Raw genomic sequence first — 22,537 nt, forward strand, 5'->3', positions numbered from 1 at the left:
GCTGGCACACCGGGTTCTAGTCCTGGTCGGGGCGCCGGATTCTGTCCTGGTTGCCCCTCTTCCAGGCCAGCTCTCTGCTATGGCCTGGGAGTGCAGTGGAGGATGGCCCAAGTCCTTGGGCCTTGCACCTGCATGGGAGACCAGGATAAGCACCTGGCTCCTGGCTTCAGATCAGCGCGGTGCACCGACCGCGGCGGCCATTGGAGGGTGAACCAACGGCAAAGGAAGACCTTTCTCTCTGTTTCTCTCTCTCACTGTCCACTCTGCCTGTCAAAAGAAAAAAAAATGGCTACATGCCAAATGCGCTTTTAAGAGGGAGAAGGTGAATAATTTTTCTTTATAAAAAAGAATTGCAATTTGCTACTGATGTTACCTAGATATCTTATCATCAAGTAAGAACAGATGGTTCAAGCTCCTTCTCAGTATTTCATATAAATTTCATTAAAAAAAAAAAAAAGAGGGGGAGGGCCGGTGCTGTGACTCACTAAGTTAATCCTCTGCTGCGGCGCCGGCATCCCATATGGGCACTGGGTTCTAGTCCCAGTTGCTCCTCTTCCAGTCCAGCTCTCTGCTGTGGCCTGGGAAGGCAGTGGAGGATGGCCCAAGTCCTTGGGCACCTACACCTACATGGGTGACCAGGAGGAAGCACCTGGCTCCTGGCTTCAGATTGGCGCAGTGCCGGCCGTAGCGGCCATTTCGGGGGTGAACCAATGGAAGGAAGACCTTTCTCTCTGTCTCTCTCTCTCACTGTCTAACTCTGTCAAATAAAAAAAAAAAAATAATAAAAAAGAGGGGGAGAGCTTCAAGGACATGAGCTTTTGTAAAAGGATCAGTGAGTATAATGGAATAAAATGGAATTTTGTAGCTATCATAGACTTTTGTGTTAGGAAACAACAGAGGCAATCGTTAAAATTGGAGTTTTCTGGACACCACTCCAAAGACGGTGTTCAATAGGTTTGGAGTGGAGTCTACAAGGCTGGAGATCAAAGGATGCTGTGTGTAGAAACACTAATTCAGGCAGATGAATAAGCTAAGATCCAACAAGTTGAGTGACTTGCTAAAGGCCATGTAGTAGGGCAGTGGCAGTATAGTATTTCTTTTGAAATATGACCTTTGATGGAGATAAGACCACAGGAGAATACTGTGACAATGCAGAACACATTGTCCAGTACCATAGCATTAAAGAGATTCAAATTCAAAAGTTTTAGGTCAGAGACCATGATCAACTTGCCCCTTCTCCTGGAACATGACAAATAAAGCAAGTTTTATCATTGTTTCCCTCACTAAAATCTGTTAATAGCATTCTCATCATTTATCCTTTAGATTTCTCTAAACTGATAGTTTATACCAAGATTCAATACGATACAGAAAGAGAGCATTCTGAACCATGGTTCATTCCCCCAAATGTCTATTGTGGCTCGGCCTAGGCCAGGGTCAAAGTTGGGAACTTAGCTGGGTCTCCCATGCAGGTGGCAGAAACCCAATTACTTGAGCCATCACTGCTGTCTCTCAGGGTCTGCACTGGCAAGAAGCTGGGAATATCAAACCCAGGTTCTCTGATGTTGCCCCTGGGTATCTTAACCACTAGGGTAAATGCTCATTCCCATTATCAGCTTAATTTTGAAGAGTGATTCTATCCTATCCACCATTTTTGAGTGATAAAAAAGCTTGCAGTTAGTATTAGAAAACATAAATAAAAGTTAGCAGTTAGCCAAGTAATTGGGAAAAAAAATCAAATGAGCAATTTAAGATGATAAGATAGCAGTTTATCAAGATATTTTTGTCTTTACTTGATTTATGTACCCTTAAAGAATTATGACATTTTTTCTCTAAAGTTGGATGTTTTCTGCAAATCTTAGTTGTTTTTAGAATGGAGCGTGGGCATGGGAATAAGGTATAGATTTATCCCTTTCATTCAACATCTTTAAAAATGTCATCCTTTATTTTATACACTTTTAAGTAATTATCTTCAAACTACATAAACTTTTACTTATTTGATGTCAATGGTTTTTCCTCTCATACTGATTTTCATTTTCAGCAAATTTAACTAAGTAATCTTTGATGTTGATTTTATCCTTAGAGATCCCAAACTCTGCGATTTTAGTGGAAAATCAGCAATACATTATGTGTCACAAATAGAGAGTTTGAGGAAACAGCAGTTATTGGACATTCTAATGAATTCTATGCCAAAACCAGGTAAATATTTTTATTCCATGTGTGCAATTCTTTAACTGAAAAAGAGCCCTCTTAGGAGTCTTCCTTTTCCCACATCTGTCTGATGGATTGACTTAAAGGAATCCAGCCTACAGCTGTCATTGAGCAGGCCCATGGTGCTGTCAGGCTAATGCCAGCTCCAGACTTCTGAGAGTGGGAAGAATGGTCAGGGACACGTCACTGAAGTCAGAGAAGAGAGTTTGCTGTGAACTTGAAAGGGAAGGGGGGATGGTTAGGGGTTCCTGAAGCCTGGGCGAGATTCGGGAAGGTTCGCTAATGATGGGGAGGAGAACCTGAGCAGAGGCACAGACCCAGTTGCAGGGGAAGGTGCAGTGACAAGCATGCGGCTGAGCAGCCAGTGACTTGTGAGGGCTGCTTGTCTGTATTGTAGGATGGACTTGTTGTTTGAGGCTTCTCAGCAGGGGACAGGTGTATACCTAAGAAGGTTTCCTGAACAGGTGAGTCTCATTGGGATCCTTGAAAAGAGGAAAGGACTTGATTTTTGTACTGTAGAAGCAGTGTGTCATGAGTAAGCTTAACTAATCCCTGAGGCTGACGGGAGCCTGGAACCAAACATTCACATCAGAGAAAAGAGAAACAGAAGATCAAATCCATAAAGCGACTGGGGACAGGCTTAAATGTTAGGCTGAAGGACAAATGTTTCCCTCAATAAAATAGTGTCACTGAAGAATTTTAAACCTGAGGACGATGAAAGCCTTGTTTTAGGAAAACTAACCTGTTCTTACTGTGTAGAATGGACTTCAGGGAAAAGGCAGAGATCTCCATTAAGAAGGTAGAAACGCCCATAAAGAGTCCTTGGGTGGGATGTGGTGGTGCACTTGAGAGCGCTGGGTATTTGGGTATGATGAGTCTATTGTGAAAGAACAACTCACAGAACTTCGAGATGTAAAGCTGGTGAAGAAGGCGCAGAAACTAAAGTTGAGAGTTGCATTGAAGTTGATTGTAAAGTTTCAGACCTGGGGTGGGCACTGTGGCACAGTGAGTTAAACTGCCACTTGGGATGTCCACATCCCATATCAGAGTGCCTAGCACTGAGTCCCAGCTTCTCCACTTTTTTTTTTTTTTTTTTTTTTTACAGATAGACAGTGACAGAAAGAGAGAGACAGAGAGAAAGGTCTTCCTTCCATTGGTTCAACTCCCCCAGATGGCCACTACAGCCAGAACTATGCCAATCCAAAGCCAGGAGCCAGGTGCTTCCTCCTGGTCTCCCATGCAGGTGCAGGGGCCATTCTCCACTGCCTTCCCGGGCCACAGCAGAGAGCTGGACTGGAAGAGGAGCAACCGGGACTAGAACCCGGCGTTCACATGGAATGCCGGCGCCGCAGGCAAAGGATTAATGAAGTGAGCCATGGTGCCGGGCCCCTTCTCCACTTCTGATCCAGCTTCCTGTTAATGTGCCTGGAAAGCATCTGCTGATGACCCCGGTTCTTGGGCTCTTGCCACCCCCGGGGGAGACCTGGATGGAGTTCCTGTCTCTGGACTTCAGCCTGACCCAGTCCTGGCTATTGCCAGCCTTTGGGGAGCAAGCCACCAGACGGGAGATCTCTCTTTCTGTCTGTGTTTTTCCCTCTCTGTGTCACTCTGCCTTCCAACTAAATAAATCAATCTTTGAAAAATAAATTAACAAAATAAAGTTTTAGGCCTCAAAAATGTAGAGACAGAAAGACAACCAACAAAATAGCGTAATATTCTGATTTGGTAAAGGTATTGAATGGGGGGATGGGTAATGAGCTTAAAAAACAGTGACTTTGAGAGAAGGTTGGGACTTTTGAGCAGCAACTTTCTGTAGTACAGGGATTGTGGTTAAGGAGGGGTTGAGGTGTTAGGTTGGGAGTTCTCTGCAGAAAGTTTATGAGGACCTGAAAGTGCATGAGATAGTTGAAGGACGGATGATGAGGCGAAACTGCAGAGGGCTGAACTGGGCAGGTGTACCCACCTTGAGGTCTCTCTGTGTAAGACCCTCAGCTGTCGGGCTGGAAGAACTATGGTGTCTCTCAACAAGAAACACTGGAGACAGGCCAGATGAGCATGTCCACTTACTAGCGATCAGGCACAGACTTTTATAGGGTAAGAGGGGGAGAAAAAGCCTGGGGTAGTAACAGCAATTCTCTAGGGCAGAAGGGGCAGCATGCCAAAAGACCCCTAACCAATCAACTTATAGGTCACATAGGCCACGTAGGCCCCTGGGCTCCTTTGTGCAATTGGCCTACATCTGGAATGTGAGAGTTGCTCATCTGGAATGTGGGACTTGCTCATCGGCTCTCAACCACAAAGGCACAGCCACAAGGCTTCCAACAGGAAGGGGGATGGGGGAAATGGGCCTAGAGCTCCGCCGCCTGCCAGCGGCCAGGCTGTGGGGTCCCATAGAATCATCCACACACCCTTACGGAGAGATGAGCACCTCGAGACTCCAGAGGAGAAGAGAGACAGAGAAAGAGAGAGGGAGTCCTAAGAAGGAAAGAAGCAGGAAACAATGTCAAATTGGAAAGAAGATTACATCACAGATATGGGGAGGAAGGGAGAAGTTTCAAGGGCAAAATGAAGGCAGAAAATAGATTGCACAAAATAAGAAAGGAAAATATAGTGAGGAAAGGAAGAGCCTGAGTACGGAGTCAATGTTTTTCAGCTAAAGGTAAGTGGAAGAGACATTGGAAGAGGGAGTTTTTGTTGTAAAGAGCCCACGCTTACTCGAAGAGGTCAGCGTAGCAGAAGGGGATACAGATGACAGCAGTGACTCCTGGGAACTAACTGGGAATCAACTGTTTGTGTTCAGACTCTATAGATTTTTTAAAAAGATTTATTTATTTGAAAGGCAGAATTACAGAGAGGCAGAGGCAGAGAGAGGGAGAGAAAGGGGGGAGAGAGAGAGAAAGAGAGAGAGAGAGAGAGAGAGGTCTTCCATCTGCTGGTTCACACCCCAGAAGGCCGCAACGGCAAGCTACACCAATCCAAAGCCAGGAGTCAGAAGCTTCTTACAGGTCTCCCACGCAGCTGCAGGGGCCCAAGGACTTGGACCACCTTCGCTACTTTCCCAGACAATTAGCAGGGAGCTGGATTGGAAGTGAAGCAGCTGGATCTCAAACCAGTGCCCATAGGGGATGCCGGCACTGCAGGCGGTGGCTTTCCCCCCTACACCTCAGTTCTGGCCCCAGAATGCTATACATTTAATATGGCTTCTAGTGCAAGGTGGGAAGTTATGCTGGGATGAGCTGAGGGCCTTTATCTTTGACAGCTGTAGAGCAAATATCATGTCCAGCTCATTGTTAGGGGTTTCACTTAGCAGCTTTGCCTAAAACAATCTGTTAACGGCAACTGTTTGAATTGATAACCGTTGATACCTATTTATTTAATTCAATGGTATTTCCCCTTTTACTCACCAGAAACAAAAGGTATGTGATCTATTTTTTTAAAAAATGACTGGGTGGGCTGCACAGCTCTGATTTAACTTGTTAGCTTCATTGTGTTGTCATCATCTGTACTTCCCACAAAGGGGCTGCAGGTAGAGATTCAGAGAAGGAAACTCGTGCATTGACTAGGCCAGCCCTAAGACTTTACTACCCGGGACAAGTCATACAGGTGTTTCACAGTTAAGTGAAATAGACCAAGACACTTTAAAAAAATATATTTACTTGGGCTGGCGCTGTGGTGCAGCAGGTTAACGCCTGGCCTGAAGCGCCACCGGCATCCCATATGGGCATCAGTTCGAGTCCTGGCTGCTCCACTTTTGATCCAGCTCTCTGCTATGGCCTTGGAAAGCAGTAAAAGATGGTCCAAGTGCTTGGGCCCTGAACCCACGTGGGAGACCCGGAGGAAGCTCCTGGCTTCAGATCAGTGCAGCTCCGGCCTTTGCAGCCAACTGGGGAGTGAACCATCGGATGGAAGACCTCTCTCTCTCTCTCTCTCTCTCTGCCTCTCCTCTCTCTCTCTCTGTGTAACTCTGCCTTTCAAATAAATAAATAAATAAATCTTTAAAAAATATATTTACTTATTTGAAAAGCAGAGTTACAGAGAGAGAGAGAGAGAGGGAGAGACTGAGAGAAAGGTCTTTCATCTGCTGGTTCCACTCCCTAAATGGCCACAATGGCCTGAGCTGGGCCATTCCAAAGCCAGGAGCTTCTTCTGGGTCTTCCACATGGGTGCAGGATCCCAAGGACTTGGGCATCTTCCATTGCTTTCCCAGACCATTAGCAGGGAGCTGGATTGGAAGTGGAACAGCTGGGACTCAAACTGGCATCCATATGGGGTGCTGGCACTGCAGGCAGAAGCTTAATTTCCTATGCCCAGCACTGGCCCTCAAGAAGCTCTGTCTACCATGATGAGGGCTAATCCTCATGAAACATGAGGGACAATGTCCTTTCTGTGCATGTGGGCCCCTGCAGAAGAGGGTGCCACACCCTGAGCCAGATGCTGACAGATTTAATGGTTAAAATTTCTTCCTCACTGGGCCAGCGCTGTGGCACAGCGGGTTAACGCCCTGGCCTGGGGCGCCACCGGCATCCCATATGGGCACCAGTTCGAGTCCCGGCTGCTCCACTTCCTATCCAGCTCTCTGCTATGGCCTGGGAAAGCAGTAGAAGATGGCCCAAGTTCTTGGGGCCCACACCCACGTGGTAGACCTGGAGTGGGCTCCTGGTTCCTGGCTTCAGATGGGCGCAGCTCTGGCAGTTGCGGCCAACTGGGGAGTGAACCAGCGGATGGAAGGCCTCTCTCTCTCTCTCTCTCTCTGCCTCTCCTCTCTCTGTGTAACTCTGACTTTCAAATAAATAATAAATCTTTAAAAAAATTTCTTCCTCACATTCCAGCATCCACAGAGATGTTGCAGCAAGGACATTAAGAATGAGGTGACCGGGTTTATATTAAAGCAAAATGTGACTCTTGGTTACATTCAACTCTTCACAGAGCTTAAGGCTTGGTAGGCACTTAGCTGTTGCCTGATTTCCTTTAACTCTCAAAAATATATTATTTGTTCAAAATTAAAGTAACTGTTAATTTTTTCTCTCTTTAAATAATGATAGCTACCACTACAGAGTTCTAAAAATTGTAAGTCATCTATTCCATGGATTTGTCCTGTTCTCATACTTCTTCCTGTAAAAATTATTTCTCTGAAGGGTCAACAGGATCCCAGACCCTATTTCAGGAAAATTTTTGATAAATGGGGCTGATTCTAGAACCTAGAGCTAGCTTTCCTATGCAATTGCTTGAGGTGAATCTTACCAACATATGTTCTTCTGTTTCTTCCATCAGAAACACATGCTGAATCATTGCTTGACATTTGTCATGATACAAACTCTTCTCCAACGGATATAATGACAGTCACCAAAACTCAAAACATAATCTTGCAAAGCATCAGTGACAGTGAGGTAAGATGCTTTTTTTTTTTTTTTTTTTTTTTTTTTTTGACAGGCAGAGTGGACAGTGACAGAGAGAGAGACAGAGAGAAAGGCCTTCCTTTGCCATTGGTTCACCATCCAATGGCCGCCGTGGCCGGCGCGCTGCGGTCGGCCCACCGCACTGATCCGAAGCCAGGAGCCAGGTGCTTCTCCTGGTCTCCCATGTCGGTGCAGGGCCCAAGGACTTGGGCCATCCTCCACTGCACTCCCTGGCCACAGCAGAGAGCTGGCCTGGAAGAGGGGCAGCCAGGACAGAATCCGGTGCCCCGACCGGGACTAGAACCCTGTGTGCTGGCACCGCAAGGTGGAGGATTAGCCTATTAAGCCGCGCGCTGGCAAGATGCTTTCTTTAAAGAAGCTAACAAAGGCTGGAAAACCTGCTCCACTTACTGCACCATCAGTGTTACTTGGATATTTTGTAATAATCATAGGTAATAATCATATACTTTAATGCAATAATAAAAACTTAAATCACAATTAGTTTCATGTCAGAGCAGTAACCCACTAATCTATTCTGAAACTTATACATAATGTAAGTGTGTGTGTGTGTTAGTCATTTGGGGCTACTATTAACAAATACCATAGATTGGGAAGTTTATAAACAAAGAAATGTGTTTGTACTTTTCTGGAGCCTGGATGTCTGTGATCAAGGTGCCAACATGGTTGGGTTCTAGTGAGGGCTCTTTCGAGGTTGCAGACTGCCCGCCTGTCATTGTATTCTCACGTGGTGGATGGAGAGCTGGCTAGACCTATGGGGTCTCTTTTATAAGCACTCTAATATCATTACAGGGGCTCCACCCTCAAGACCTAATCACCTTTGAAAGGCTTCACTTTCAACTACCATCACACTGAGGGTTAAGATGAATTTTAGGAGGATACAAACATTCAGCCCATAACTATATGTGTCTAATTTCAGATTGTTGCAGCTGAACTCATACCAATTAAATATAGCTAGTCTTTATGTACGTTAATACTGAAATAGAGATCATTATTCTGATATAAATTCCATCATTGGGAACCATAAAGGGGCACCTCGTGTGATCATCATTCTGTCTCGATGAATGACTCCACAACATGTCCCATACAATACAGTACCATACTATACCATACAATACTAGTAACCAACATTGTGACCCATAGAAAATAGAATAATGCCCAAGGTATATAATTGGTAACAGTGGCTGCCCAGAGAGAGACCTGGAGATGTACTTCACATGGTATACTCATTTCTGCCTTTTGACTGTTTTTAAGAATTAATTTAAGGGCTAGCTTTGTAGTATAGTAGGTTAAGCTGTGTGCTGCTTCGAGTCCTGGCTGCTCTGTTTCCAATCCAATTCTCTGCTAATGTGCTGGTGAAAGCAGTGGAGAACAGAGTAGTTGGGCCCCTGACACCCACTTGGGAGACCCAGGTGGAGTTCCTGGCTCCTGGCTTAGTCCTGGCCCAGCCCTGGATGTTGTAGCCATCTGGGGGAGTGACCAACAGATAGGAGTGTTTTCTCTCTCTCCTTCTCTGTCATTCTGCCTTTCAAATAAATAAAATAATTCTTAAAAGAATTTCACTTAGCCTGAATAGTTAAAAATGTTACTACTCTCTTTAAAGGACTTTCAAAAGATTCTTAGGAGAACTATGCATGAGCAGATGGAAGCTCTTTTTCCCTGTGTCCACCTGTCTCTCTCCAGCTTTGTCTCTGTGATGCCTAAATAAATTGATGAACAAAAACACATTTGCTTTTCATTTTCTAGAACATACTTATGCAATTGTCTTTTTGAAAGGACCAAAACTTCCTTCATATTAGTATTCTTTTCATTCACCTCCAGAACTTTCTTTGAACTTTTGCTATGCATTTCTTCTTACTGTTGTTGAAATAAAGGTTGAACTCATTTTTGAGGGCTGAATAGACTCTTCCACTGTTAGGTTTCTTCTCTAGTGCTTTCTCTAGGGTTTAAATGGCAAGCCCCAAGGTTATCTTTCCCTTCTTTTCTTTGAATGGGTGCTTGCTTTTCTTTTTAACTGTCTGAAATAGTTCTTTATAGTGCACAAACACAAGCAGTTGTCATGCTGGGAGGATTGCTCTCAAAAGGCTCTTTATAGACCCTCCCTGGTGGTTTTCCATCTCAAAGAATCTTCTTTCCAAACTTCATTACCTGCAATTTTAAGGTTGCTTTTCTCTCCTGTGGCTTTGGGGCTCCATTGTGTGCAGGTGAGAATGCCACGCTCTATTTCTTGACCACCTTTCACTTTCTGAGTTGTTGTCAGTGATTTATGAAATCCATCTATGTTAGGGGTTTGCTATTCTAATATTTCTCACCTTCACTCAGTATTAGGTTGTTATTATTTCAATTCAACTCCTGTGACACCAAACCATATGTTAGAAAATTCTCACTGTTCTCTCGTGCACAGGGAGGCAGCCTGTCAGGTTTCCCCCACTTGACAATAAACCTTTTCCCTTAAAAATAAAAAGAAAATTCTGAACTGCTTCTGTTTTAAAGTCTTTTAAAAATGTTTATTTTCATCTATTTGAAAGGCAGAAAGGAGGGGAGAGATAGAGATAGAGAGAGAGAGAGAGCAATATAGACTGGTTCACTTCCCAAATGCTCACAACAGCCAAGGCTGGGTTTTGCCAAAGCTAAGAGCCAGGAACTCCATTGAGGTCTTCCACAAGGGTGACAGGGCCCAAATTCCCAAGTCAGCTGCTACCTTTCAGGATGCATTAGCAGGAAACTAGATCAGAAGCACAGTAACTGGGACTTAAATGGGCACTCCAACATGAGGTCTGGGCACCCCAAGCAGCAGCTTAACCTGCTGTACCACACGTCCACCCCTTTTTCAAAGTTTTCATTGTCTTTTTCAAAGATTTATTTACTTCCATAAAAGGCAGAGTGACAGAGACAGAGAGAGAGAGAGAGAGAGAGAGAGAGAGAGAGTGTTATCTTCCATCTACTTATTCACCTGGCTGCAACAGCTAAGCGTGGAACTTGATCTGGATTTTCCACATGGATGGCAGGGACCATCTACCATGGTAGTTGGGCCATCTTCTGCTGCCTTCCCAGGTGTATTAGCAGGGAACTGGGTCAGAAGAGGAGCAGCCAGTCGTCAAACCAGCACTCTGATATGGGATGCCAGCTCCGCAAGCGGCAGCTTAACGAGTACAACACACCACCAGTCCCTAGAGTCTTCATTTTCAGGATCACCTTCAAACTAATCCTTTTGTTTGTGGCGTTTATGTGTCTTCAGTTTATTTCAGGGCAGAGATTTTTACCAGGCCCCTGCTGTTGGCACACATCTTTTTTTTTTTTTTTTTTTTTTTTTCTGTATAAAATGTACAAATTAGGTTTGGGTATCCTTTCTCTTTATTTTGCTGATTGCTATTGATTTCTTTCTTTCTCCTTTTGTTGACATTCTTTGTTTCAAACTGTTCATAGTGCCAAGACTGCACGGAGGTTACAAGCTTGAGCATCAGACCTCAGAGTCTAGCTCTGACTCCTGACTATCACTAGATAGCTGTGTGGCGTTACAAACAAAGATAATCATTCCTACCTTTAGAGCTGTCATGAGGATTAAGTTAGTCAGTATCTGTAAGATGTTTAGAACAGAGACTGGCATCAATAAATGTAAATGCTAATCACCACTATGGATTCTGTAGGTTGGTGTACCACACTCTGCTGTTTTCCTACTTTTCCTCAAGGACCAACTGACAAATGAATGGAACAGCTGAGAACCAGCTATTTATTCAACACTCCCAAATGAGGGCTGCTACTTCCCTAAAGTTTAGCATAAAAATTTTGTTGAATCACTTGATTATATGATATGGCAGAATATATATTATGAGATCACATAGAGTATTCTAGTTTAACAGTATTAACAAAACCATATATACCAAAAAAGAAAAATTCAAATGGTCCATAAGCATCTGACACTCTCCAACTTTTCCATTAATCAAAGTATGTGCGTTCAAGTAACAATAAGGTGGCCAGTCCCATATATATTCATAAAAACAAAGAGTGATGAGGCGGGACAAGATGTTCTCCCTGATCTGTGAGAACTAATAGAGTACCTAAAAGGAAATCTGTAGAAGCAAAATTGACACTTTGAAAAGCAATGACTTGAACAGCTCTTGTCTTGATAGTCTAGGAACATTTTTTTCTTTTCTCTTTTTCATACTATTTGTTGAACTCTTTATTTAACATAGAGTTAATCATATGTCTATAAAGCCAATTGAAAATAGATCTCAGTAAAAAATAAGAGTGGGAATAAGAGAGGGAGGAGGAAGTTTGTAATTGTAAAGCGTTATAGTTCTGCACACATTCCTATAGATTTACATCTAAGGGTACAGTTTAAAAGCTTGCCATGGCACCCCAAATTCTATTAAGCTGGGTGGTAAAAATGCCATCTTGAGTGTTAAAGTGATCATATAGATAGGATTAAGTGTTAAAAGGTTCATATAAATAAAAAAAAAGGTTCATATAAATAAGATCAAGGGTCTGGTAATAATAGAATTAAAAAGGAGCGAATGTTCCACTGTGGGAAGCAGTCTACACAGTAGCCTCATAGAATGACAATCCCTCTAAACAGCACTCTGACCTCAGAATCAGCTCTTAAGGCATTCTGGTCAAGAGCATTTCAGGCATGGAAAGCCCAGATACTGTGGCAATAAAAAAGTCCTACATGAAGGATCTCTGTGAGTGAGACCCCAGTGAGAAGAAGTGGCCATCAAAGAAGGAGGTACTTTTCTCTAAAGGGAGAAAAGTAATTTGTAACAAATAAGTTACTATGATTGAATACCAAAATATTCTAATGGCACTATAAGTGGAAGCTTTTACTTTTATTGTTTCCTATGATAATTAAAGTCAACCTATGATTATTAACATCTGTCCCTGGATTTTCCACATGGATGGCAGGGACCAAGTAGTTGGGCCATCTTCTGCTGCCTTCCCAGGTGTATTAGCAGGGAACTGGGTCAGAAGAGGAGTAGCCAGTTGTCAAACCAGCACTCCATTAATTGTTGGGAATTAATGAACAAAAGATCAGAGATATTTTGTGAGTTGCCATTTGTCTGAACTGTCAGATAAAAGGTATCTAAATTTAGGACAAAGCCTTTTTATTCCACAGTTGTGGCCAGCGCCGCGGCTCAATAAGCTAATCCTCCACCTAGTGGCGCCGGCACACCAGGTTCTAGTCCCGGTTGGGGCGCTGGATTCTGTTCCGGTTGCCCCTCTTCCAGGCCAGCTCTCTGTTGTGGCCCAGGAGTGCAGTGGAGGATGGCTGAAGTCCTTGGGCCCTGCACCCGCATGGGAGACCAGGAGAAGCACCTGGCTCCTGGCTTCGGATCAGCGCGATGTGCCAGCCGCAGCACGCCGGCCGCGACAGCCATTGGAGGGTGAACCAACGGCAAAGGAAGACCTTTCTCTCTGTCTCTCTCTCTCACTGTCCACTCTGCCTGTCAAAAAATAAAAAAATTTTAAAAATTAAAAAAATACATTCCACAGTTGCCTCAAAGAAGTGGCTCCCCCAGATCCTGGAAGCCAGGGAGCCAATTGTCCCCTCCAGACTGTGATGGGATGCTTTAACTACCACTTGCAGCTGTCATGGTTCCAGAAATTTTAATGCACAAAATCACCAGCAACAACTTCTAATGAAAGGACCCTTGAACAACAAAGAATCCTACTAAGAAAACCTTGCTTCTTTAGAGAGTTTGGAGAACTTCTTAGAAATCAAGTTGGCTTTCAACCTGGTTTGTCAGCATAAGGAGTGTTTTCTAGAGGGTAAAAAAGCAGTTTGAGAAGTTTGCGCTATGATTAGATCAGGAAGCCGTGCTAGGAAAAGCTTTAATCGGCTTTGCAGCCTCCGTTCTGTCTGGAGTTCTATCTGCAGCTCCCACAAGGGCATGGCTTTCCATCCCCACCACTGGTAAACGATGCCCAGGGCAGGCAGTGAGGAAAAGATCCTATTCGCTGTGACTGTGGCCGAAGGATTCTTTCCAGTTTCCCACTCTGATGGAATTTGCGGCAGCTTAGCAGCCTGGATTCTGAAATGATAAAGTATAAAATAAGGAATTTCTGTGTGTTTATGTGATTTCAGCTTTGATCTTCCCTTATGATTATGCAATTAATCACATCCACGGCTGTCTGAGCAGGGCGCTCCAGGGGCAGATACTCACCCATTATTTTAGTCCTAAATACTTGATCCCATTTAAAAGGAATCCACGGTGCAAAACTTCAGCCATGAAAAAATCAACACTCTGCCCACAAATTAGTGCGTTGAAGAACTGAGCTTTTATGATTTTGCAGGGCTCTGACCTAGATGAGAACCGCAGTCATTCCACGTTTGTTAGTGAAGAAGGAGACCCTGGTGGTGAGCTACAAGGCTGGCAGCCCAGAACAGAAGGTATCTGGCTTTTGTCCTTGATGTGTGCACACAGATAACATTGATTATTTGAGTTTCCCCCCTAATTTCGGCATGCTCAGAGCAGAACTTTGAAAACACAAATGGCTATCAATACCACTCATCATCCTAGCCACTGGTCTGGATCAGCCAATCTGGGCAACCCACATCCTTCATGCATCCTTTATCCTGCCCTACCAGCAGCCCTCTTCCAGCTGGTCCCTTGAAACCACCCCCAGTCCCTTTGCTTTGGCGGATATCATCCTTTCCCAGTTTCTTTCCCCGCAGAATCTCCATCAGCTCCAAGGCTGTGTGCCCTTCCAGAAGCACACAGTTCCTGAGCTGTTGAGGGGAAAGTAGGGGAGTGAACCAGGCCTGAAAGCTGCACGTCTCAGTTGTTTATTTTTCCAGGACTTGTCTGAAATTTTCCACAGCACCCATTGCAAATACATGGGCACTTCCAAAATGTTCATGGGGGAAAATGCAATTATAAATACGTTTGGGGGAAATGTTTTGCCTAGCAGTTTAAGATGCCTGTCAGGATGCTTCATCCCACACTGGAGCTGCCTGAGTAAGGACACTCACCTCCAGCTTCTAATTCTAGCTTCCTGCCAATAGTGTGCACCTGGGAGGCAGCAGGTGCTAGTTCCAGAGCTGGATCCCTGTCACCTACAAGGAGACCTGGACTGAGTGCCTAGCTCCCAGCTTCAGCCCAGCCCAGCCTAGACTTGGATGTTGCAGATATTTGGGGAGTGGGCCAGTGGATGGGAGCTCTATCTGTCTCGAGAGAGAGAGAGAGAGAGAGAGAGAGAAAGGAAGGCAGGCAGGCAGGCAGGAAGATAGCCAAAAAGTTAATTTGGGTGCAAAAAGTTTTTGCAATCCATGCATACAAGGAGTCTTCAGAAAGATCATAAAAAATGAGTATGACGAGAAAACAATGCATGGATTTCAAAAAAATTTTTGCACATAAAGGAACTAATATTTTCATTCCATTCTCCGTGCACTTTTTAAAAATCTCTTCGTAGGTCACCCTTGTGCTTAGCAGACCACCAGACAGTAGATTTTCGCTTCGGAAAATAGCAGCCGCCGCTCTTGCATTTGCCCACCGCCCATCCTTACTGTCCAACGTCCGCAGTTTCTCCCCGGCAATTCTCTGGCCTCCATGTCTCACCCTCCGGGGAAGCTGCCCTGGTAAATGCCGGTGCTTCTCAGGCCTCGCGCCTCCCGGGAAGCTGCCATTTCCTCCTCGCCCCCACTCAGAATGTCTTCGCAGACTGCGGGCAGAGAATGACCGAGGAAGAGTTCAAGGGCACTCCACGGAGGCTGGAAAAACTGATTAAAATCAGCCGCCGTGGCCCCTGCTGACCCGTCCTTGTGGTCTGTCTGCCTTTCCTAGACTTCAAGGCCATGTTCTCAGAAGCCTGAGGAAGTCCCAGGCGTCTTCCAGGGAGATGCAGACGCCTTGGCAGTGCGTTGCTGGTCGTTCTTTTCAAGTTGATTTGCAACAGTGTTGGTTTCCGTATGGGAACCCTAACCCCTCTGTGGCATCTCCACTAAGCTCTTGCGGGCCCAGGCTTTCGCGGCTTGTGTTCAAGTAGGAAAGAAACAATTATCTTTCTGATGAAAGTTCTTTCACAGTTGATAGAGACTTCAGCTGAGCTGATCATTCTTTTCTGTCACATAGTATGTACGTTGCCCTCATCTTAAATATCCATTTAGATCTCATCTCTTTAGATCCTGTTTACATGTTATTTTAAATATATCCCAAGTTGTTAACTCACTAAGTCCCAAATTTTCAATTCGGAGAGTATTTCAATAACTTTGGCATTTATTTCCAAGTTTCAATAGAGGTCTATTCATTACTCAATTTAAGTGTTGATAGGTGTCCTATATATAGGACAATGGGACATACTAATGTGTGAAGTTTCACACTTTATGGAGGCCTTTTGCATATACCATGTGACATTTTATTCTGCTGTCAATACACATATTCAGTCAATGCTTGTCATTTGTTCCATTAAAAAGGGAACATCACTGGTTAAAATATGTATGAAATCTGTAATGTTTAGATCTCTCGTATAGACCTTAACATTCTGTATAGAGATCTTAAGTATTCGTGCTGCCTGCATGTACTGTATCGTGGGCTTTTTGCAGATCATAATGTGTAAAATACAATTATGGATTCCCCCCCTAAAAAAAATCTCTATCTTTTCCTTAGTACAAAAATCTGCCATTTCGCAAAATTTATTCCAGAACATGAGCCCTAAACCTTGTAGCCTAGAAATAGAGCCTGTCAACCTGCTCTCCTCGTGAGTGAATGAACAGCTTTTTCCTAAAATGACTGTGCTTAACATTCTTAATTTAATCTGAATTTTGTTCTAAAGATTGATTCATTTGACAGCCAGAGTGACGGCGTGGGGCTAAGAAAGAAGGAGAGAGGGAGAAATTTTTTTGACACCACGCATGTCCATCAGGATTCTGAGTTGCAAATAAAAAAATTTACTCTGTTAGCGTTAAAAAAGGAGGTTTTTTTTTTTTAAAGATATTAGAAAGTTCATGAATTATTGAAAAGGCCAGAAATGGAAACTGTCTTTTCATCCACTGGGCAGCCATGACAAAGTAGCATAGAGTGGGCCGTGCAGGCTGTAAACGTTTGTTTTCCGGGCATTCTGGAGGCTGGCAGTCCAGGATCCAGGTCCTGCCAGGGAGCGGCTCTGGTGAGCGGCTCTCTTCCTGGCGTGATGTGGCTGCGCTGCCCTCAAATGGTCATTCCTCCTTATGTGAGCAGAGAGGGAGCGGGCAACGTCTGCTGTCTCTTCTCACAGGATCACACTAGTCCTAGGGATCAGGGCCCCTCTCTTACGCTCTCAAGTAACCTTAATTTCTTCCTGAAAGACCATTCTCCAAGTACATCTGCATTGCATGAGGCCTGAGTGTCTATATGTGAATGGGGGTGGGGCACATAAACATTCAGTTCTTACCAGGATTCCAGGTTAGATCTTCAGGAGCAAATCCCATAATTATACCTCAAACTGGCAGCCACTGTGTCCACTTAGAGCTGGGAATTCAACTCAGACCCATGGGCGGCCGAAACCCAATTACTTTAGGGCCCCCACCGCTGCCTCCCAAGGTTTACATCAGCAGGGAGCTGGAGTCAGGAGTCAGAGGCCAGAATGAAGCCAGGTACTCTGATGTGGGGTCAGGTGTCCTACTGTAGTTCTAGCCATGTGGGTTCTTATCCTGTGACCGTGAAGAATGAGGGGCACCAGCGAAGACGGGTGAGTAAAACAGCAAAGGAAAGCTCCCATAGCAGGAGGGGTTCCTGAGCAGGAACACCTCTGAGCGGAAGCTGTCTAGGGGCTTTTATTCTTTGGGCTAGGAGGAAGTTAATACCAGGTCTTATGAACACGATGTTTCATCCCTCATAACCTTCTCATTGCTGGAGCTGGAAGGGTCCAGCTGTAACCGCATCCTGTTTTGTTTTGCTTCTCTATCTTGTTTTTGAGCAGTGAGGCATTTTGTTCAAAGCATGTCCCTTTGTATGTCGGCTTGAGTTTCCATCTCTTGGGCCTTTTGGATCCCGGACATCTACCTGAGGCTCCTGTCTCCTGTCTCTACCACTATTTGATGTCTGAACCACTAGACCAAATGCCCATTCTCATATAGTTTGTTTTTTTTAAAAGTCTATATTGAGATTCACAATTTAGGGAATTACCAAAACATGGGAAGGATGCCAAGCTATTTTGAACCTTGATGCCCACAAGCCAATCATAAAAACACATCATTTTGGGGCGGGCGCTGTGGCGCAGTGGGTTAATATTCCATCTGCAGTGCCAGCATCCCATATGAGCACCAGTTCTAGTTCCGGCTGCTCCTCTTCTGATCCAGCTTTCTGCTGTGGCCTGGGAAAGCAGTAGAAATGGCCCAATCCTTGGGCCCCTGCACCCACGTGGGAGACCTGGAGGAAGTTCCTGGCTCCTGGCTTTGGATCAGCACAGCTCTGGCCGTTGTGACCATTTGGAGAGTGAACCAATGGAAGGAAGACCTTTCTCTCTGTATCTCCCTCTCACTGTCTGTAACTCTACCTCTCAAATAAATAAGTAAAAAAAAATCTTAAAAAATAAAAAAAAAAAAAACAAGGAGAATACACAGGAAAGTAAGATATTTCTGGAGGAAATAATTTTTCTTCATTGAATGAGTTCAACTGGACCAGATTTTAAGTTTCCACTTGCATAATGGCTTCAACACTAACAACAAATTAATGATCCCTCACCGACCTTTTTAGAATGTCATTTTCACCTCTTTGGTGAAGAAAATATGTTTTGTGTGGAGTGAAATATTGCTTTTTTAATTTCGCTCTAAGGTAGCATTTTTGATGGGGTTAATTTACACCTCGTTATGTGAAAAAATGCACTCAGGATAAAGCAGGTGTTTTATTTTTACTTGTGATAATTCATGTTCTTTCTTGGCCCATTGGGTAAGTTCAGAGGTGTAATTCACAACACCTTAGCCACTCAAACTATTCAAGAGACAGAATCAAGAAAAAAGTCTATGTTTCTAGTTCATTTCAGAGTCAGTATATTCTATAATTTTTTTTTGTTTTCTATTTGAGACTAACACTGGGATGGCAGCTATTCTTTTTTTTTTTTTTTTTTTTTTTTAGACAGGCAGAGTTAGACAGTGAGAGAGAGAGCGCGCGTGAAAGGTCTTCCTTCCATTGGTTCACCCCCAAAATGACCCCTACGGTCGGTGCACTGCGCCGATCCAAAGCCAGGAGCCAGGCGCTTCCTATTGGTCTCCCATGTGGGTGCAGGGCCCAAGCACTTGGGCCATCCTCCACTGCCTTCCTGGGCCACAGCAGAGAGCTGGACTGGAAGAGGAGCAACCGGGACAGAATCCGGTGCCCAACCAGGACTAGAACCTGGGGTGACTGTGCCGCAGGTGGAGGATTAGCCTAGTGAGTTGTGGTGCCAGCTGGATGGCAGCTATTCTAACAATTTCTAAAAAGACAGATATTTCTTCTACTTGCCTATTCTATCTTTGTTTCTTGCTTTGGAAAAAGAAATCAATTAACAGACTTTTGATGCATTACATGTGCTTGAAAACATTCTTGATTTATTCATTCTCCATAATTATAGAAATACAGTAATTCTTAGATATGTGCTTATGTGAGTGCATTCTACTCAGTTTTCTAACTTCCATAGGAAAGGACAAAAATACCCCCCCAAAAATTCATGGGAAATGGAATTAAAAAGATGTTTATTTTGGTGCAAAAGGATTTTTGAAATGCATGCATGTGAGGGTTCTTCAAAAACTTCGTGGAGAATGCATTTAGAAAAAACTCTGTGTTGCTTTTTGAACTTTTAAAAATATTTATTTATTTAAAAAGCATAGCAACAGAGAAAGAGAGTGAAAAGAAGGAAATTTTCTATCCACTGAGGTCTTACATCCACTGGTTTACTCCCCAAATGACCAGGCCAAAGCCAGGAGCTAGGAACTCCATCTGGGTCTCCCATGTGGATGGCAGAGGCCAAAGCACTTGAGCCATCATCTACTGCCTTCCCAGTTGCATTAGCAAGGAGCTGAATCAGAAATGGAGCAGCTGGGACTGACACTGGTGCTCCATGTAGTGGTTTTAACCTCTGCTCTGCAACGCTGGTCCTGATTTTGCAGAAAAAAAAAAAATTACCTTTTTAAGATTAATTTATTTTAAAGACAGTTATAGAAAGAGAGGGAGAGACAGAGAGAGAAGGATCTCCCATCTGCTGCTTCACTCTCCAAATGGCCACAACAGCTGGTACTGAGCCAGGCTGAAGCCAAGAGCCAAGAATTCCATTCAGGTCTCCCACATGGGTGGCAAGGGCTCAAGTACTTGGGCCATCACCTGCTGATTTCCCAAGCACATTAGAAGAGAGCTGGATTGGCAACGAAGCAGGTGGGACTTGAACCGGTGCTCATATGGGATGTCGGGGTCGTAGGAAGTAGCTTAATCTGTGCTATGATGCCGGCCCCTAAATTTATTTTTTAGTTGCATTTTTCCACGGGTGTTTGGAAGTGCCTCAGCCTGAGTGCATCTAGCCTTTGTACCAGTACATGCGTTTCACTGACAGTCTAGATACCAGAACTGTAGGCTGTGTTTTTCTCATGCTAACAGGGCAATTGAGTTTCTACAGTCAAGGCTGACTACAAAAACGTCCTGAAGGACATCTATTCTCTTTGCCAGTTGGGTAATGACCTTGAACATATTACCCAAACTCACGGTTATCAGTTTCTTTGTCTCTGAAATAAACAGCTTAGAGTAGATGCTCTCAGTTCCTTCCGACACTATAATTCCCAGCCTCTCATTTCAGTCTACCATGGTGACAGGAGCTTTGAAAAGTTAAACGACACGGACCAGTCCAAGGAAACATCATTTTTAACAGAAGTTCCTTGCTATTGTGTAATATTAGAAAGCATGCAATCAAGTTGTCCTGACAAATATGAAGGAACCTGAGCTGGATATATTTCCATTGTACCACAAATTGTACTGTTGGATGACAGTCAGTAAATTCTGTAATCATTCGCTGGATTTTAAACAAATGTTTTTTTTCAATGCACTGACCTCAAGTGGTACAGGTACAAAAGTTGAACAATTAAAAAGCTTTCACTATGCTGATTTCCATGTATTTGGCAGAGTAGCCAAAGTCCTTTCAAAAGAATAAAAATGGGTTAATTGAGCTAATGATAATGACAATAGTAACTCTCCCAAGGTCAGCCAGGAAGTGGCAGAGGAGGTTGTAGACCAGATCTTTCTTTCTTTCTTTTTTTTTCTTTTCTTTAAAGAGTTATTTATTTATTTGAAAGTCAGAGTTACAGAGAGGCCAAGAGAGAGAGACAGAGAGAGAGAGAGAGAAGTTCTTCCACTCACTGGTTCACTCCCCAGATGGCTGCACAGCCAGAGCTGTGCCTATCCGAAGCTAGGAATCAGAAGCTTCTTCCTGCTCTCCCACGCGAGTGCAGGGGCCCAAGGACTTGGGCCATCTTCTACTGCCTTCCCAAGCCATAGCAGAGAGCTGGATCAGAAGTAGAGCAGCCGGTTCTTGAACTGGCATCCATATAGGATGCCAGCACTGCAGGCGGTGGCTTTACCCATTACGCTACATCATTGGGTGCTGGCCTGGACCAGATCTTTCTGATTTCTGTCCTACCCTTATCCTCCTCCCAGACAAAGCTACCTCAGAAAGTTCATGGAAAATGAAATTAAAGGATACATTTATTTTGGTGCAAAAATGTTTTTAAATCCACGCATCTTTTTTTCCTAATACAAGTTGTTTGTGTGTGTGTGTGTGTGTGTGTGTGTGTGCGTGTGGTCTCTCCTAGGACCACAGTTGCATGTTATTTATATGTTCAGCACAAAGCATATATGTAATAAAAGTTTGTTGAACAGAAAAAAAATAAATGAGTGAATAAACCTTAAAGTACAGGCAACTTTAGAGTGACTCATGGCTGATTTTTGCATAAATTTGCTTTACACATTAAATTATAAGCAACATCAATTCCACAGGTTGGAACTTGCTGTCTTACTGGTTCTAGAGGAAATTATTTATTGTACTTAGACAAGAGATGAGCAAACTTGTAAATATAAGCAGGTTCTTTTAGGGCTACAATAATTACCCCATTTACTTGTCTCACCGGCTCTGAGAGGCAGGTGTTGTGAGTCACTTTACACACTTTCTCCCCACCCACAGCATAGCACTCTGCATTATAGAATTTTATTTTATATTTTTGATCTTTAAACAAGCATTTATTTGGGACCTATCGCAATTCTGGGCAGGAAAGACACAAAGATGGTTAAACTAAGTCCCCAGTTAATGTCTATTCTGTAATCATTAAGAAGAAATTAGCTGAATAGAAACAAATTTCTTCTGCTAATTGCTGGAATTCATCACTATCTTCCTTCTTCTACTACTGTCATGCATTTCAACAGGTGTTGAGATTTTTGTGACTTTTCCAAGAGAGGTCATTCATCCCCAAGAAAGGAGCCAAGATTTCGAAGAAAACAAGTGAGTGGTATTCTTTCAACTATTAGGTAGGGCTTTAAGCCTGCAGGGATGATACTTGTATGGTAACCTACAATTTTAGTAATTCACTCCAAACATTCTAAAATAAGGGTCACAATAGATATTGTGTATCAGGGGCAAGATACTAAATATTTCATCATTACACTGCGGATCATGTGGCCTCTGTCACAATGATGCAGCTCTACAGGTATAGCTCGAAAACGGCCATAGACAATAGGTAAACAATATTGGATCACAGTTGGTAGTGATCCAACTAAAACTACAAAAACAGGCTGGAGGCCAGATTTGGCCAATGAGCTTAGTTTTCAGAGCTTACTCTAGAGCAATGCTACCCAAAGTGTGGGTCCTTGGTCCTGTTGTCTCCATGGCAAGGTTAGTACAGAACATGAAGGGAACCATTTAGAAGGTTGTATGGGGGGGAACAGGCATTTGGCACAACAGTAAAGACATCACTTGAGATGCCTACATCC

At 43.8% G+C, this 22,537-nt stretch overlaps 1 protein-coding gene across 2 annotated transcripts in view; it reads left to right on the forward strand.

Annotated features, from left to right (window-relative positions):
- MAP3K19 (mitogen-activated protein kinase kinase kinase 19) overlaps positions 1-22,537 on the forward strand; it is a 62,248-nt gene that overhangs the window by 14,180 nt on the left and 25,531 nt on the right. The window contains exons 5-8 of one of the 2 annotated variants that reach the window (XM_051849600.2): positions 2,081-2,196; positions 7,480-7,595; positions 13,914-14,010; positions 21,974-22,049. In XM_051849600.2, coding sequence (XP_051705560.2) covers positions 2,081-2,196; positions 7,480-7,595; positions 13,914-14,010; positions 21,974-22,049 — 405 coding nt within the window. Of the gene's footprint in view, positions 1-2,080; positions 2,197-4,571; positions 4,868-7,479; positions 7,596-13,913; positions 14,011-21,973; positions 22,050-22,537 lie in introns of those variants that run through there. The other variant, XM_051849601.2, reaches the window with a different exon arrangement.

The sequence above is a fragment of the Oryctolagus cuniculus genome, chromosome 3 (assembly GCF_964237555.1).
Source record: "Oryctolagus cuniculus chromosome 3, mOryCun1.1, whole genome shotgun sequence".
Classification (NCBI taxonomy): Eukaryota; Metazoa; Chordata; class Mammalia; order Lagomorpha; family Leporidae; genus Oryctolagus; species Oryctolagus cuniculus.